The sequence below is a fragment of the Grampus griseus genome (assembly GCF_964374135.1).
Source record: "Grampus griseus genome assembly, chromosome: 1".
NCBI lineage: Eukaryota > Metazoa > Chordata > Mammalia > Artiodactyla > Delphinidae > Grampus > Grampus griseus.
The window spans coordinates 156,485,727-156,504,723 of record NC_139017.1 but is presented as its reverse complement, the minus strand read 5'-3'; the positions used below and the strand labels follow the sequence as shown (position 1 = coordinate 156,504,723).

At 47.7% G+C, this 18,997-nt stretch overlaps 2 protein-coding genes across 2 annotated transcripts in view; one reads left to right on the top strand and one right to left on the bottom strand.

The window, feature by feature from the left end:
* Positions 1 to 18,997, bottom strand: part of CSMD2 (CUB and Sushi multiple domains 2) — a gene marked incomplete at both ends in the record, with an annotated part of 666,759 nt that overhangs the window by 467,363 nt on the left and 180,399 nt on the right.
* Positions 5,433 to 8,060, top strand: LOC309824915 (serine/threonine-protein phosphatase 1 regulatory subunit 10-like; the record flags this gene model as incomplete). Its single annotated transcript, XM_082658219.1, is given in 4 exon segments — positions 5,433 to 5,757; positions 5,760 to 7,406; positions 7,409 to 7,861; positions 7,864 to 8,060. Coding segments are annotated over 4 exon segments (2,622 nt in total).

Genomic DNA, 18,997 nt, shown 5'->3' with positions numbered 1-18,997 from the left:
AGAAAATATTTGAAGAGATTATAGTTGAAAACTTCCCTAACATGGGAAAGGAAATAGCCACCAAAGTCCAGGAAAAACAGAACGTCCCAGGCAGGATAAACCCAAGGAGAAACACGCCAAGATACATAGTAATCAAACTGGCAAAAATTAAAGACAAAGAAAAATTATTAAAAGCAGCAAGGGAAAAATGACAAATAACACACAGAGGAACTCCCATAAGGTTAACAGCTGATTTCTCAGCAGAAACTCTACAAGCCAGAAGGGAGTGGCATGACATACATAAAGTGATGAAAGGGAAGAACCTACAACCAAGATTACTCTAGCCGGCAAGGATCTCATTCAGATTCGATGGAGAAATCAAAAGCTTTACAGACAAGCAAAAGCTAAGAGAATTCAGGACCACCAAACCAGCTCTAAAACAAGTGCTAAAGGAACTTGTCTAACTGGGAAATACAAGAGAAGAAAAGCACCTAAAAAAACAAACCCATGACAATTAAGAACATGTTAACAGGAACATTCATATTGATAATTACCTTGAACGTGAATGGATTAAATGCTCCAACCAAAAGACACAGGCTTGCTGAATGGATACAAAAACAAGACCCATATATATATGCTGTCTACAAGAAACCCACTTCAGACCTAGGGACACATACAGACTGAAAGTGAGGGGATGGAAAAAGATATTCCATGCAAATGGAAATCAAAAGAAAGCTGGAGTAGCAATACTCATATCAGATAAGATAGACTTTAAAATAAAGAATGTTAGAAGAGACAAGGAAGGACACTACATAATGATCAAGGGATCAATTCAAGAAGAAGATATAGCAATTATAAATATTTATGCACCCAACATAGGAGCACCTCAATACATAAGGCAAATGCTAACAGCTCTAAAAGAGGAAATCGACTGTAACACAGTAATAGTGGGGGACTTTAACACCTCACTTACACCAATGGACAGATCATCCAGACAGAAAATAAAGAAACATGAGCTTTAAATGACACAATAGACCAGATAGATTTAATTGATATTTAAAATTTATATTTTCGTTCCATCCAAAAACAGCAGATTACACTTTCTTCTCAAGTGCACATGGAAAATTCTCCAGGATAAATCACATCTTGGGTCACAAATGAAGCCTTGGTAAATTTAAGAAAACTGAAATCATATCAAGTATCTTTTCTGACCACAACGTTATGAGATTGGAAATCAATTACAGGGAAAAATATGTAAAAACCACAAACACGTGGAGACTAAACAATACATCACTAAAAAACAAAGAGATCACTGAAGAAATCAAAGGGGAAATCAAAAAATACCTAGAGACAAATGACAATGAAAAAAAGACAATTCAAAACCTATGGGATGCAGCAAAAGCAGTTCTGAGAGGGAAGTTTATAGCAATGTAATCCGACCTCAAGAAACAAGAAAAGTCTCAAATAAATATTCTAAACTTACACTTAAAGGAACTAGAGATAGAAGAACAAACAAAACCCAAAGTTAGTGGAAGGAAAGAAATCATGAAGAACAGAGAAGAAATAAATGAAATAGAAACAAAGAAAACAATAGCAAAGATCAATAAAACTAAAAGCTGGTTATTTGAGAAGATAAACAAAATTGATACACCTTTAGCCAGACTCATCAAGAAAAAGAGGGAGGACTCAAATCAATAAAATAAGAACTGGAAAAAGAGAAGTTGCAACAGACACCGCAGAAATACAAAGCATCATAAGAGACTACTACAAGCAACTCTATGCCAATAAAATGGACAACCTGGAAGAAATGGACAAATTCTTAGAAAGGTATAACCTTCCAAGACTGAACCAGGAAGAAGTAGAAAATATGAACAGAATAATCACAAGTAATGAAATTGAAACTGTGATTAAAAATCTTCCAACAAACAAAAGCCCAGGACCAGATGGCTTCACAGGTGAATTCTATCAAACATTTAGAGAAGAGCTAACACCCATCCTTCTCAAACTCTTCCAAAAACTTTCAGAGGAAGGAATACTCCCAAACTCATTCTATGAGGCCACCATCACCCTGATATCAAAACCAGGCAGAGATACTACAAAAAAAGAAAATTACAGACCAATAGAACTAATGAAATAGATGCAAAAATCCTCAACAAAATACTAGCAAACGGAATACAGCAACACATTAAAAGGACCATACACTATGATCAAGTGGGATTTATCCCAGGGATGCAGGGATTCTTCAATATACACAAATCAATCAATGTAATACACCATATTAATAAATTGAAGAATAAAAACCATATGATCATCTCAATAGATGCAGAAAAATCTTCTGACAAAATTTAACACCCATTTATGATAAAAACTCTCCAGAAAAAAAAAAAAAAGAAAGGTCATGAAGTACCTAGGGGCAAGACGGGAATAAACACATAGACCTACTAGAGAATGGACTTGAGGATATGGGGAGGGGGAAGGGTAAGCTGTGACAAAGTAAGAGAGAGGCATGGACATATATACACTACCAAATGTAAAATAGATAGCTAGTGGGAAGCAGCCGCATAGCACAGGGAGATCAGCTCGGTGCTTTGTGACCACCTAGAGGGGTGGAATAGTGAGGGTAGGAGGGAGGGAGACGCAAGAGGGAAGAGATATGGGAACATACGTATATGTATAACTGATTCACTTTGTTATAAAGCAGAAACTAGCACACCATTGTAAAGCAATTACACTCCAATAAAGATGTTAAAAAAATAAATAAATAAAAAATAAAGTAAAAAACTTTTCAGAAAGTAGGCATAGAGGGAACCTACCTCAACATAATAAAGGCCATATATGACAAACCCACAGCCAACATCATTGTCAATCGTGAAAAACTGAAAGCATTTCCTCTAAGAATAGGAACAAGACAAGCATGTCCACTATTGCCACTATTATTCAACATAGTTTTGGAAGTCCTAGCCACAGCAATCAGAGAAGAAAAAGAAAGGAAAGGAATACAAATTAGAAAAGAAGAAGTAACACTGTCATTGTTTGCAGATGACATGAAACTATACATAAAGAATCCTAAAAATGCCACCAGAAAACTACTAGTGCTCATCAATGAATTTGTTAAAGTTGCAGAATACAAAAGTAATGCATGGAATTCTCTTGCATTCCTATCCACTAAGAATGCAAGATCAGAAAGAGAAATTAAGGTAACAATCCCATTCACCATTGCAACAAAAAGAATAAAATACCTAGGAATAAACCTACCTAAGGAGGTAAAAGACCTGTACTCAGAAAACTATAAGACACTGATGAAAAAAACCAAAGATGACACAAACAGATGGAGAGATATACCATGTTCTTGGATTGGAAGAATCAATATTGTGAAAATGACTATACTACCCAAAGCAACCTACAGATTCAATGCAATCCCTATCAGATTACCAATGGCATTTTTTACAGAACTAGAACAAAAAATCTTAAAAATTTTTGAGACAGCCAAAGCAACCTTGAGGGAAAAAAACGGAGCTGGAGGAATCAGACTCCCTGACTTCAGACTATACTACAAATCTACAGTAATCAACACAATATGGTATTGGCACAAAAACAGACATATAGATCAATGGAAGAGGATAGAAAGCCCAGAGATAAACCCATGCACCTATGGTAAACCAATGTGTGACAAAGGAGGCAAGGATATACAATGGAGAAAAGACAGTCTCTTCAATAAGTGGTGCTGGGAAAACTGGACAGCTACATGTAAAAGAATGAAACTAGAACACTTTCTAACACCATACACAAAAATAAACTCCAAGTGGATTAAATACCTAAATGTAAGACCAGACACTGTAAAACTCTTAGGGGAAACCATAGGCAGAATACTCTATGACATAAATCACAGCAAAATCTTTTTTGGCCCACCTCCTAGAGTAATGGAAATAAAAACAAAAATAAACAAATGGGACCTAATGAAACTTAAAAGCTTCTGCACAGCAAAGGAAACCATAAACAAGATGAAAAGACAACCCTCCAAATGGGAGAAAATATTTGCAAACGAATCAACGGACAAAGGATTAATCTCTAAAATATATAAACAGTTCATGCAGCTCAATATTAAAAACACAAACAATCCAATCAAAAAATGGGCAGAAGACCTAAACAGACATCTCTCTAAAGAAGACATACAGATGGTCAAGAGGCACATGAAAAGATGCTCAACATCACTAAATATTAAAGAAATACAAATCAAAACCACAATGAGGGCTTCCCTGGTGGTGCAGTGGTTGAGAATCTTCCTGCTAATGCAGGGGACACGGGTTCGAGCCCTGGTCTGGGAGGATCCAACATGCCGTGGAGCAACTAGGCCCGTAAGCCACAGCTACTGAGCCTGCATGTCTGGAGCCTGTGCTCCACAACAAGAGAGCCTGCGATAGTGAGAGGCCCGTGCATCGCGATGAAGAGTGGCCCCCGCCTGCCACAACTAGAGAAAGCCCTCGCACAGAAACGAAGACCTAACACAGCAAAAAGATATAAAATAAATTAATAAATTCCTACCTCCAACATCTTCAAAAAAAGAAAAAGAGAAAAAAGAAATAGCAGAAAATTTCAAATTAGGCATGAGCATGAATTAAAAAAAAAACTACAATTAGGTGTAGTTTCTAACCAGTATCACCTCACACCAGTTAGAATGGGCATCATCAGAAAATCTACAAACAACAAATGCTGGAGAGGGTGTGGAGAAAAGGGAACTTTTGCACTGTTGCTGGGAATGTAAATTGATACAGCCACTATGGAGAACAGTATGGAGGTTCCTTAAAAAAACTAAAAATAGAATTACCATATGATCTAGCAATCCCACTACTGGGCATATACCCAGAAAAAACCATAATTTAAAAAGACACATGCAGATTCTGGGGTTCGTTTAGAGGTTTGAATTTTCTCGGAGATAGACGGGCCGGCCTCGAGGAGAAAAGGAACAAGCCACAGCAACATCTAAGCCCTTGAAAGGATCCTGAGAGAGGGGGGAAGGGAAAACAGCAGCCTCCAGCCCACCGCTTGTGTCTTCTGCCCCTTCCCACCTATCTTGCCCACCCCACCAGCCCACGCTGCCTGGGACTTGAAATCTGTGGCCGAAGGACCGTCACCACATAACATCAAAAATAGTCAACCACCCTCCCTTCCCAAACGCACCCAAATTCACTCATCCAGAGTTTACTTTTTTTAATCCACTCAGAACTTTTTTTCTACGACCCCCCTCCCTACATGGAGTTGGTGGGGGGGGAAATGAATACTGAGTTGGCCTTTACTTTTTTTAAGGAGACTTTTTGATCCAAGGAGGCCCCCCAAATAATTGAGTTTTGGGTCCTGGTTGGTTGTTTTATTTTTTTTCTCCAAAATTTTAACCCCCTCCCCCGCTAGGCCCAAGGTGCTGACGTCGCAAAAAAATTGGATTAAAAACCTCGATCATGGGTTTGGGTCCCATGGACCCCAAAGAGCTTCTCAAGGGCCTGGATAGCTTCCTTAACCGAGATGGGGAAGTCAAGAGTGTGGATGGGATTTCGAAGATCTTCAGTCTGATAAAGGAAGCACGGAAGAGAGTGAGTCGATGCACTTACTTGAACATTCTCCTGCAGACCCGTTCACCAGAAATATTGGTCAAGTTTATTGATGTTGGTGGTTACAAGCTTCTTAACAATTGGCTGACATATTCAAAGACAATCAACAACATTTCCCTCTTGCAGCAAATTCTACTGACCCTGCAGCACCTACCACTCACTGTTGACCATCTCAAGCAGAGCTCCGGAAATTGGCCTCAGTCCTTGTCAGCGACTGGATGGCTGTGATCCGCTCCCAGAGCAGTACCCAGCCTGCTGAGAAAGATAAGAAGAAACGGAAAGAAGAGGGAAAGAGTCGAACCACCCCTCCTGAGCGACCGTTGACTGAGGTGAAGACTGAGACTTGGGCTAAGGAGGCCCCGGAGAAGAAGAGGGAGAAGCCCAAGTCCCTCCGAACCACGGCGCCCAGTCACGCCAAGTTCCGCTCTACCCGACTAGAGCTGGAGACCCCGTCTTTGGTGCCCGTGAAGAAGAATGCCTGTGCAGTGGTGGTTTCTGACAAGTACAACCTTAAACCCATCGTCCTCAAGCGTCAGAGTTCCACAGCTGCCCCAGGATATGCTGCGCTCCCTGCAGAGAAGAAATACAAGCCACTCAACACGACACCCAATGCCACCAAAGAGATCAAAGTGAAGATGATCCCGCCACAGCCTATGGAGGGCCTGGGCTTTCCGGATGCGCTCAATTCAGTCCCTGTTCCAGGCATCAAAATTAAGAAGAAGAAGAAGGTGCTATCACCCACAGTGGCCATGCCAAGCCCATTTGAAGGGAAAACGAGCACAGAACCGAGCACAGCCAAACCTTCTTCCCCAGAGCCAGCACCTCCTTCTGAGGCTATGGACACAGAACGTCCAGGGACCCCAGTTCCCCCTGTTGGAGTCCCAGAGCTCATGGATACTGCCCCTTTGGAGCCAGGAGCTCTGGAGGCAAAGCCAGTGGAGAGTCCCGGAGATCCTAGCCAGCTGACCCGGAAAGGCAGGAAGAGGAAAACTGTGACCTGGCCTGAGGAGGGCAAACTGAGAGAGTATTTCTATTTTGAACTGGATGAAACTGAACGAGTGAATGTGAATAAGATCAAGGACTTCGGCCAGGCAGCTAAGCGAGAGATACTGTCAGACCGACACGCGTTTGAGACGGCCCGGAGTCTGAGCCACGACAACATGGAGGAGAAGGTGCCCTGGGTGTGCCCCCAGCCCCTGGTGCTGCCCTCGCCTCCTGTCACCCCTGGAAGCAACAGCCAGGAGCGGTACATCCAGGCTGAGCGGGAGAAGGGGATCCTTCAGGAGCTCTTCCTGAACCAGGAAAGTCCTCACGAGCCTGATCCCGAGCCCTATGAGCCTATCCCCCCAAAACTCATCCCCCTAGATGAGGAATGTTCCATGAATGAGACCCCATATGTTGAGACCCTGGAGCCTGGGGGGACCGGTGGCTCACCCAATGGGTCAGGCAGTTCCAAGTTGCCTCCTGTTCTGGCCAATCTTATGGGAAGCATGGGTGCCGGGAAGAGCCCCCAGGGTCCTGGAGGAGGAGGCATCGATGTGCAGGAGATCCTCACCTCCATCTTGGGTAGCCCTAACATTCATCCCTCAGAGGAACTGCTGAAGCAACCAGACTATTCAGACAAAACCAAGCAGATGCTGGTGCCTCATGGACTCTTAGGCCCTGGTCCCATAGCCAATGATCTCCCACCGGGAGGCCCTGGGGGTCCCAAGGGCATGCAGCACTCCCCCCCTGGGCCTGGCGGACCTATGCCAGGTCCCCACGGAGGCCCTGGGGGCCCTGGTGTGCCAGTGGGTCCACGTCTCCTGGGTCCCCCACCCCCTCCCTGGGGGTTGATCCCTTCTGGGATGGCCCAGGTGACCCCATGCGGGGTGGTCCGATGCGTGGGGGACCAGGTCCGGGGCCATACCATAGAGGCTGTGGTGGCCGAGGCGGGAGTGAAGCACCTTCTCCTCCTCCTCCATTCCGAGGGGCCAGAGGAGGTCGCTCTGGAAGAGGACCTCCAAATGGACAAGGGGGCCCCGGTGGGGGCATGAGCAGTGGCAGTGGACATCGTCCCCATGAAGGCCCTGGCAGTGGCATGGGCGGTGGGCATCGCCCCCATGAAGGTCCTGGCGGCGGCATGCGTGGTGGCAGTGGCCATCGTCCTCATGAAGGCCCTGGTGGAGGAATGGGTGCTGGTGGTGGACATCAGCCCCATGAAGGCCCTGGACATGGGGGGCCCCATGGCCACCAGCCTCATGATGGCCCTGGTCACCGAGGCCACGACCATCAAGGGCCACCCCTCATGAGCACCGTGGCCATGATGGTCCTGGCCATGGCGGAGGGGGCCACCGACGGCATGATGGAGGCCACAGCCATGGAGGAGACATGTCAAATCACCCTGTTTGTCGACATTTCATGATGAAGGGTAACTGCCGCTATGAGAACAACTGTGCCTTCTACCACCCGGGTGTCAATGGGCACTCCCTGCCCTAGGGACCACCTGCCCACCCCGCCCACACCCCTGTGGACTGCAGCCTTGCTCCTTCCACTCTTTTATGGCTTCTGTGAGGCCCATTTTCCCCTTTCCCCAGCTGATGAGGCGCCGGCCCCCTCAGTGCCCACCTGCCTGGGCTCCTGGGGGTTTTCTGACGCCTGGTGTGCATTGATGTACATATTTTCCTCCAGTCTGGGGAGGAGAGAGACTGGACACATTCCTTACCCTGGGCGGCTGAAGGGGAGACCCACTTGGCTTCACTTTTTGAGGAGATTTGCCCTTTATGCCAAGCGCCTCTCCGGTATTACCCTTTATGCCTGAGAACCTAAAGTTGGTTATCCTGGAGAACACCTCTACTCTCCTCTTGTGGGTCCTCCACATGCACACAGAACTCTGACATGGGATCAGCTGCACTTATGAAATCATCCCAGCCAAGTTCATGCTTCCTCGTGGGGTGGGGAGATGGTAAAAGGGGCATTGTGGATCCCACTGCCCTGAGAGGACTCAATCAGGCTGGATTTGAGCTCTGGAACACATCATCCCCACTCCTCCCCTGACACAGGCTTTACATTGAGTCCTTTCTCAAGTAAGACGTTGCAATCTTCCGTGAACACCCAAGTTTGCATCGTGGGTCTGCTAGGTGCAATGATGGCAAATTCAGGTCGGGATCCGGTGAAAAGTTTTAGCTGGCATAGGTGAGGCCATGGGTGGTGGTCCACCCTTGCCTGCAGCTCATTCTGGAAATTAAAACACTTCAGTGAGACCAGCTTTTCATCAACTGAAGCCCGGCGTGCTGGGCATGCCAGTCACACTACACGCACTGTCTCCGGGAGTTAGCGCGCTCCTGGCGCCCCCCCGGAACCTTGTGGGTGTGAGGCCTCCAGCTCCCTTGCCCTGTCAGCCACCTCTGAATCCCCACCAGGTGCCTTCCTGGGTGGATTCGATAAGATGCCCTGCCCTCTCCCAGCCCTCTCCTTCACCTGTCTCAGCACAGTTGTTTTCTATGAAAACAGTGGATTGGTTGGGTTTTGTGCATGGTCTTGGGTTAGAGCCACAGTGGATTTGACGATGAGCATTTTCTTTTTTCTTTTGGTTTTGTATATTTTGTACATTAATAATAAACAGTGGAAAGAGAAGTATTTAATAATAATAATAAAAAAGACACATGCACCCCGATGTTCATTGCAGCACTATTTACAATAGCCAGCTCATGGAAACAACCTAAATGCCCATCAAAAGACGAATGGATAAAGAAGATGTGGTACATATATACAATGGACTATTACTCAGGTATAAAAAGGAACGAAATTGGGTCCTTTATGGAGACGTGGATGGACCTAGAGACTGTCATACAGAGTGAAGTAAGTCAGAAAGAGAAAAACAAATATCATGTATTAACGCATATATGTGGAATCTAGAAAAATGGTACAGATGAACCAGTTTGCAAGGCAGAAATAGAGACCCAGATGTAGAGAACAAACGCATGGACACCAAGCGGGGAAGGTGGCGGGGGGGGAGATGAATTAGGAGATTGGGATTGACATGTATACACTAATATGTATAAAATAGATAACTAATAGAACCTGCTGTATAAAAAATAAATAAAATAAAATTCGAAAGAAAAATGAATTGCAAGATAGCAGCAGTGGAGCATGAAACCACGCAAAGGGGCCCTGGTGCCCTGTGCGACCACACAGACCTTACACCCCTGAAGCTGGTCCTGAGTGCAGGGAATTATGAAAAGGGCGCATCCTCTCCACGGGCCGAGAAGCAGCAAAATGAAGGTTGGGCTGAGGAGGATGGAAGAGAATTCTGGCCTTCAGGGGTTCACAGTCTCATGGGGGACGCAGAGAGAAGCCAGCAGGTAAGCCCAGCACAGAGCCCCAGGCCCAATGGCCGAGGCATGGCAGTAGCGGCATGAACTTCAGGAAAGCAGCCATCCGGCTGTGCAGAGGCCAGGGGGAGGTCAGGGATGGCTTCCAGGAAGAAATGATTCAAGATCTGGATTTTATAGGATAGGAAACCTACGAGGGTCCCTGAACTCCCAGGGAGTCCCTGGTCCGTTGAATTGGACCTTGGATCTCTCATCCTGACCCCAGACTCCAGCTAGCCCACTAGCCATGAAACCTTCAAGACCTCAGCTCCAGCCCAACCTTGGTCCCACCTGCACATCTAAACCACAGCCATAGAAGTTTTCTGCCCTTAGGGCTGCAAATCCTTGAAGGCTCAGTCTCCATAAAGAGAACTCTGACCCAGGACACCATTCCTAATGATACCGAGGCTTAGATTTGAATCACATAGGAGGGAGACATTTGCCTAGTGGGCAGACCTGGCTGACTAGTGGACATCTCCGGTTCTCTGGGGTTCTCTTCTTGGGTTTATGCATCGATTCCTGTGAAGTGATGAAAATCTTTATTTTATTGTGAAAAATCATTTCCCAAAATAAAGCCAACCGCCCAAGGTGGCAATGGAAGTGAAAAGTAAGTGAGGAGTCTAAGGAAGTGATGGGTTTTAGCTAGAAACTAGAAGCCATGGGTGAATTAAGGAGCGGATGTGGAATCTGACGGTGGCTCTGACTCGTGAGTGTTTGAAAACAAGGAAAAGATTTATGAAATCATTTCAGCAAGTGCTTCAGCCAGGGCAAAAATTGCTCACTGAGTGGGAATGAATACTTTGGTGACTGCTCAAAAGGCGGTGGAGTATTGTGAGAATTTGCCCAGGGAACCCAGGATTCTCCATGGAAATGCTCTTGGAATACAGCTGGGAGCCCCATTAACATTTCCATAAAGCACTGGGTGGCAGAGGCAGTCGTGTGGCTATGGGCTGACTCTAAGCACAGGAAAGGTTTAAACGTTCTGCAAAGTGTCTTCCCTTTGCCACAAAAGTTAATAGAAGCGTGGCATTATCATTCATCATGACCTCCTTTCAGCTTAGAAGCTTTGCTTCAACTCTGCATGAATGCTGGTTGAGTAATGATAGAAGGCAATGGAGAGGGGAGTTTATTTTAGTGGAGAATTAATTTTAATATTTTATAAATGGCTCTGGTCTTTAGTAATGGAATCCTTAAAGATCTGAAGAGGTCATCAAAATACTTTTTTTTTCCAAGTACACACTCTACTAATTTAAGGAGGGAAATGTCCTATAAAGATACTTGAGGATTTGGGAATGTCAAGTTCTCAGAATATACCCTGCTTGAATTTCAAGGATCTACACACAAAAGGATGCTCACTCACCCTAGTGTGAACATACCCAGGTATACTCTTGCTTAATCAGGCAGCACACCTGCACTCACAAGTTCAAGCGTGCGCACCCCCCTTTCCCTACATCATGTAGATATCTCTACAGACTTCTTTCTCCTTCTATGTGATGCCACTTCCTCCTCTTTCTACTCCTCAGGTCAGATCCTAGCCAAAGGTCCATAAACGTCACTCAACAGGTGTTCTAGAGGTATCCCGAGGAAAACACATGAGCTCTTTGTGATCACCCCCAACCGCCACCCCACCACAGGTACTAACCTGAGCTTCCAAGTTGGAAAAAACATCCCATAGGGCCTGCCCAGGGTTATTGGGGCCAACTGGCTTAGAGCAACCTGCTAAAAATGCCTCATTTGGGGCAATGGGTCTCTGAGAAGATCCCAGGTCACACTCTGCTTCATTCCTGTTGTACTTTCAGACCTCCAGTCTGTGAACAAGAGCCTTGCAGCAGGACAAACACTCGAGATAGAGGAAGGAGGGCTGGTTTGAAGGGCTCCATCCTCTAGGATAACAGAAACTCAGGAGGATACCAAGTCTTCCCTGGATGGTTTTCTGCAAGGAGGACAGAAAACCACAGGTGAAGGACCACCCCGTTGGAGCACTCTTAGATGCTAAAGCACGGGAACCGTGCACACCTGTTATTTTCTCAACCCCTGGCCAACTGTAACAAGCAAGGTAAATGTGATGGGACATATTCTGAGGGCACCCACGCTGGTTCGGCACCTAGCTGTTCTCCAGCTATGAAATTAAGTCTTTGCTAAACTTTCTCTTAGGTGGATATAAAGAATAACAGCAGATGTAAGTGAGAGAGAGGTTGAGTTGCTCTGCACTGTCTTCAACCTGTGGCCAGCATGATAGACAGTGGAAGGGGGACGAGATGGAGAACCAGAAAATGTGGCTTCAAGGACCAGCCATGCAACTGGTCAGCGAGGTCATGTGATCATGTGATCACTCAGACTTTCAGCTTCCTCATTTCTAAAATGGGCATGATAATCCCTGCCTTGACTGTTGTTATCAAGATTCAGTGGGTCAGTGAGCATGGAAGTGTTCAGGAGACTACAAATCCCACTGCACATGTTAGGAGTTATTACCTAGCTGTGGGCCTGGCTCTTCTTCCTGCTTCAACATAACTGTAAATTCCTTTTCAGTTTATTGAGGGCACGTCTTTACCTCCGGAGAGGTCACTTCTGGCTTCTTTCCCTACTCCCTTATTTCTTCCTCCTCAAGAAAAGAGGAGGAACACAACTGATTATTGAGAGCCCAATATTTATCAGGCCATATTTTCAAGAGCAAAAGGGCTGACTCTTGTGTTTGCTCTGATTTAATCCGCCTTCTATAGGAAAGCACACCATTCTCTCCTTCTGGTCCACCTTTCCTGTGTGTGTCTGGGAGGGTAAATCTGGCCAGCCTTGCCCCTGGAGCCTGCCTATCTTTTCTTTGAGAGAAAGATGGGCAACTCCACCTTATTCTCCAGTCTAGCCCTCTCAAGTCCCCCACTTTGGGGAGCTTGTCCAGAAATTAATAAAGCTGGTTCTTTGACTCCGATCTGGCAAGTTATCTTTGCATCTCTTCTTTCTTTGACTTAAAATTTAAATGGAAAGAGGAGTGTCTTAAGCCCCTTGAACTCTTGTTACTCTTTACAGTTTTTCACAAATCCCATGTGGCAGATGGACCCCAAGGTGATCCCCGCAAATTCCCTGCCTTCTGATGTTCATATCTTTGTGTAATACCATCGCCTTAAGTGTGGGTAGAGCCTGTGACTTGCTTCTAACAATAGAACATGGAAAAGGTGACTGGATGTCACTCTCATGATTATGCCATATTAGCAGACTGGAGATAGAGACTCCCCTTGAAGTTTCATGAACGATAAAAGGCCACGCTGGAGAAGCCCATGTGACAAGGAACGGAGGTGGCCTCTAGGACCCAGGGCTTCCTCCGGAACCTGAGGGTGGCATCCAGCAGAAAGCTGAGGGTCCTCAGTAATTGAGCTGCTAGGAAACAAAATCTTCCAGCAACCTGAATGAGCTTGGAGGGGGATTCCTCCTCAGTCGAGCCTCCAGATGAGAATGCAGCCCAGCTAATATTTGAGGGCAGCCTGTAAGACCCTGAGCAAGAGGATCCAGTTAGTCCATGCCCAGTCTCCTGACCTATATGATAGCTGTGTCAGTATTATTAATTGTGAGTTAATGGAGGTGTGTTGTTTTAGGCTGCTAAGTTTATGACAATTTTGTGATTAGGATAATCTATACTTGTGATCTTTGATATTTGTGATGACAACTATTTCACCCGTTTTCCGTTAGGACTTTACCATGCTAAGGCTACTTTCTTAGGCCTCTGCTAACACTCACCCTTGTTGGTCGCATGCCCCTCTTGGCATGTTCTGTGCACATCCTGTCTGTTCCCTGTCAGACTCTCCCATCATCATTCACTTAGAGGTGATAACTGAAACTGTGGCAGTCAGTGAGGTCATGTGAGAAAGAACATGGAGAGGAAAGAACATGAGAGGAAAGAACATGGAGAGGAAAGAACATGAGAGGAAAGAACATGGAGAGGAAAGAACAGAACAGGACCACACCCTGGGGAATGTGCACATTTGGAGGCAGCTGGTCCAAGTCGAGATGTGCTATAATATAAAATACATGCCCAATCTCAGAGACTTGGTATGAAAGGGAAAGTGTAAAATATATCATCAGTATGTTTTACAATGATTACATGCTTAAAGAATAATATTTTGGATATGTTAGCTTAAGTAAAATATGTTATTAGATTTAATCCACCTGTTTATTTTTATTGTTTTAAGACAGCTACTAGGAACTTAAAATTACATAAATGGCTCACATTTGAGGTTTACATTATATTTCTATTAGATCAATCGATTGATAGATGTTTTGGAATTATCTGGGATTATTTTCTGGTGCCAGGCACTGTGCTAATGATTTATGACACTATGTCATCTGATCCTCATGTAATACTGTATCATTTCTGTTTTACAAATGAGAAAGTTGAGGTTCTGAGAACTTAAGTGACTTTCCCAAGATTGCATGAAGAATTCATCAAGGGGCAGAAATTCAAAGCCAGGTCTCGTCGACTCAGAATTCTTTGCTGGTAACCACTATGCTCTGCTGACTCCTTAGATGAATGAATGAGTGAAGGAGTCAATGAATGAGTGTATGTTTCTGATGGTGATGCAAGGTGGAATGATTGGCTCTTGCCACAAGGCTCTCTAGCCAAAGGCAAGCCTTGTTGCAGAGATGGTGCCCCAGACTCCCTTCCTCCTACCTCCCCTGTGTGAGGCTGCCACACAGCCTCCCTTGGGAATCCCTGTATCTGCCATCACTCGTCTGACCATCATTCCAGATCTCCCCCTGGTCTCTGCTCTCAGCAAGCGAACCCAGCTTTGCAGAATCGCAAGGCGACATCTGATGGCATCCGAGACTGAGCTCAGGCCTGGCACTTGGGCGTAGGCAGTTCTATGGAAGCGCCTTGGCACAATCCCAGTTCCTGTCGTGGCTGGCAGGGAAGAGCAGGTGTCCACTGGACAGAGCAGCCCTTCCTGCCAGCCCGGACCTTCCCAGGAGGGAGGTGGCTTCCCATGAAGCTCTTCCCTGCCTGTAGGGATGGAGCTCCCATGTGTGGGTACAGGGCTGAGACCACAGGGAGGTGGACCCGTATGTGCCCACCCGCTTTCTCCTGCCTCCCTGAAACCCAGAGCCGGGAAGTGACTTCCCAGGCCCCTTAACTGGTAAGTGGCAAACTCTGGATTCTAATCCATATGTGTTTAACTCCAAAAGGTTTGTTCCTTTTTCCATAACCCATGCTGCCTCCCTCCTGAACTTTCCATCTGCATCGTTCATGGTCTGCTAAGCCTCAGTTTCCTCATCAGTAAAATTGGGATGGTAGTAATTGGGCTGCTGGGAGGGTTCACTGGGATAAGGCATGTGCGGAGCTTAGCACTGGGCTGGGCACAGCACAGACACTCTGGAAATGAGTGCAGTTATCAGCATCAGGATGGCCATTATCATTATGGGGGCCCCGGGGGTGTCTGCAGGGACTTTGGGGAAGTGGCTGGCAGTTAAGAGCATCTCTTCAAGGCTTCTGGAGTGGCCCAAGGACGCCTTCCTGGACAGCATGACTCAAGATTAACATGCAGTGGATAAGCAGTGTTGGTCCTCCCTGGAGGCCCTGCCTGGGCCACATCCGTGGTGACTTCCCGAGTTCCCAAGGCCCCGGGTGCGCCAGCAGCCTCATGGACACTCACGACGGACCTTCCTTCAGCCCTGTGGAGGCAGCAGCCGCCCAGCCAGCCCTGCTGGGGCAGCTCCCGGACGGGAAGGTCTGCAGCCCCCGGAAGCAGCGTGCCTGTCTTGGGTCATTTGCTTGAACCCCATCACTTCAGCTTTTGGGTGACGCCAGACATATTCCGATGTCCTTTCTATCGTGTGCGTGAGTGAGAGCGGGGCCACCAACTACCAGCAGCTCTGGGAGACACACCGTGTGAAATGTGAACAGAGCTGAGGTTTCCCACTGGAACCCCGTGGCAAGGAGGCTGACTGCTCCTTTGCCGTTTCCGGAAACGTTGGGAAGGCCAAGTGGGATGTGCAAGTACCTTCAGCGGGATGGCTGGGCTCTACTCTGGGGGACGAGTGAGGGAGAGTGTCTCCAGGAGACCAGCTCTGACCCCCCTCACCTTCCTGCCTGGCTCCTCCTGGGCCCCGGGGAGCCTTCAGGGGCCGGTGCTAAGACCGGCTCCTGGAGGACTTACAAAGAGGCAGAGTCTACTGTTCTCAGAGATGCCAAGGACTTTTTTTCAGAGGATTCAGGTGGGTTGGAGAGAGACAGCACAATTCACAAAATAAATCAGAGCCTGATACCGCCGTCAGCCCGGGAGACAAATATTTATACTATTTATCTTTATATCACTGACACTCCCTAGGGAAGCTGATCTGTATAGAATAACATGCCGCTTAGGAGGTAAAAACATTTTAAAGTTTCTGAGGGCCACGTTTATGGTTTGGCAACACTTATGGCTTCCCCAGCCAGGGACAGGGATGGGGGTAGGGGGTGGGAGTGGGGAGGGAAGGTGGAGGGGACGCGGATGGACGGAGGGTGGCTGCAGGAATGCGCCCCCTGGGGACTTCTGCATGCTAAACTGTGCAGTGAGAACTGACCCACCTTGAGAAAAGGTGGGGGAATGTGGCCCAGCCCTCACTGTTCCCCCATTATACGTCTCACAGCACAGAGAGGGTAAGCCATCCACCCAAGGGTACACAGCTCTAAGTCAATCTTTGCGTCTGATCTCCAGTCTCAGCTCCCAGGCACCCATCCTGACCCAGGCCCTGTCCGCCTCTAACTCCCTCCTCAACCAGACTCCAGGCCAGGCCCAGCCAGAATCCAGCCCCACCGGGCCCCACTCTAGCCACACTGACTGCCTCCAGATTCCCCGGGCCAACTGCCGCGCTCCCTTGCAAGGCCCCAATCTTCACAGGCAAGGGCACCACTGTGTCTGCTGCACGAAGTTCTCTCAAGCCAGACAGGAAGCAGACCCAGAGAAGGGAGCAGAGCAGCCAACCAGGAGGGGGAACGTTCCTTCCCACTGGGGGGCCGGCCGAGGGGGAGATGAGGTCTGGAATGGTTTGCGGGTCAGCAAGGAGGCTGAAGAAGAGCCTCATAATTCAGGCATTCCTGCGCTCCACCGACTGCCCCAGGCCCTGAGCGGGGATTGAACGAGACAAGCTTCCTGCCCACAGCGTCTCCCAGGTCAGCCTACAGAGGAGGCAGCTGGGAGAAGTGCAGTGAGGTGAGGAAAGGCTTGGCTGCCCGAAGGCAATTCCCCTCTGCCCTCAGCCAGCCTGATGCAGGTGGTGAACTGTGCTCCATGGAGTCGCAGGAAGCCTTACAGGAACGGCCCTGCACACTGCCCTCGCGGACTTAGGACCTGGCTCGAGAGACAGGACTCCCGCAGCGGGAGGGTCTGAGCCCCCAGGATGCCAGAGCCCAGGGCGGATGTTCCAGACAGAGGCACACAGTGCAAGGTCCTCTCTAGTTCAGGGAGGGGGAGTGACACGGACAGACCTCAAGAAAAAGGCTGGGTCTTCCACAGGAAAAACTTAGACCACCTGAGAGGAGCAAGGAGAGACAAGGGATGGCTCAGAAAAAGGTGCTGCTGCAGTTTTAGCGGGAACTGCCCCCGCCTGCACGTGGTCTCTGGTCCCCTTCTTCTGCCCCCGCCCCTGCGGAGCTGACAGCCCTGAACAATGGCTGGGATGCTGTAAGCACACGTCATTCATTTGCCTACCTTAAGGGAGGCCTGTAAGTCTTTCTCTGTGTTTTCATCAAGAAGTAATCTTTACGACCACAAAACATGTCCAATAACATTTCTCTCCCCTGGCAAGCATCCCCCGTATATCAAAGGCTCAAATACACAGTGTGAAAGCTTGCAGGGACAGGTGTTGGTGAGAGCTTTATAGCAGCCTGCAGGAGCTGTCTGAGCGTCACATGGGCTCACACAAATCTCACGTGGCTCCGGGAACGGACAACTGGCCCGCAGAAAGAGATTCCTCCCATGTGTGTTCATTCTGCCTTTCTTCTGGAAACGCTTCTCCAGGCCAGGCACTGGGCCAGGCACAAGGGACACAGACATCACCACGTCAGTCTGCTTGTCCCCGAGGAGCTGGTTTTGCCGCATGCTGTTCTACGTGCTTTGTATGTTGTAACTTCTTTAATCCTTGGAAAAGCCCCAGAAGGTACTCTGACACTCCCCATTTTACAGATGGGGAAACTGAGCCCCAGGGCAGTTGAAGTAACTTGCCCGAGGTTACAGGGCTGGTCAGTGGCAGAGCTGCTTTGCTTGCATGTTTCATCTACTGGACTGTGAACATCCCAGGGTCAGGGCTGAGTGTTGCTCATCTTGGCACCGGGCTGAGCACAAAGGAGTCCTCAGGAGAATGCTGGCAAATGTATGAGCATGAACATGAGAGCCAGAAGGGAGCACAGGCCCGTCTAGAACCTAACTCCTACATTGCACGTGAAGCCACCGAACCCCAGAGAGCAGAGGGAGCTTCTCTAAGGAGTGGTCTTCTTAGGACCAGAGTTTCCTGGCCCCTTCCACACCAGTGCACTTGGATGTCTGCACACTTTTTATCTGGGAGTATCTCTAATAAGCAAAGGGAGGAAGACATTCTATGGATGAAGCAGCCACCGTGAGCCAGACACGACATCAGGTGCTTGATGTGTCCACCCAGCTCACCTCTCAAGTGAGGAGGGCAGATCGACCCAGCCTGGGGGACTCTGAAGTTGGGTGCTTTCCACTGCATGGAGCTCCACTCAGCCTGCCCCTCACTGGGCAGGCTCTACCCCTCCCTTCAGGGGCCTGGCACAGGGCTAGGTGCAGGAAGGAGGCTCAGGAGAGGTCCCTGTCTCTCTGGGGTCCACCCTCATGACCAGAGGACCTGGCTTGCAAAGGAAACCAGCTCACACCCAGACCTGTTCTGTAAGGTGCAGTGGATCCAGGGACACAGTTCACATGGACTGGAATCTACTACTGCCTCCGCCAAGGGCTCCTGATAGTTTCAGGGTCATGCTTTTGTCTCCAGACTATTGTCTATCCCTCTCCATTTTCCTTACCAAGCTCTATTCTTCATGACACAGAGACCCATCAAACAAAGTACTGTCATGTATTTGTT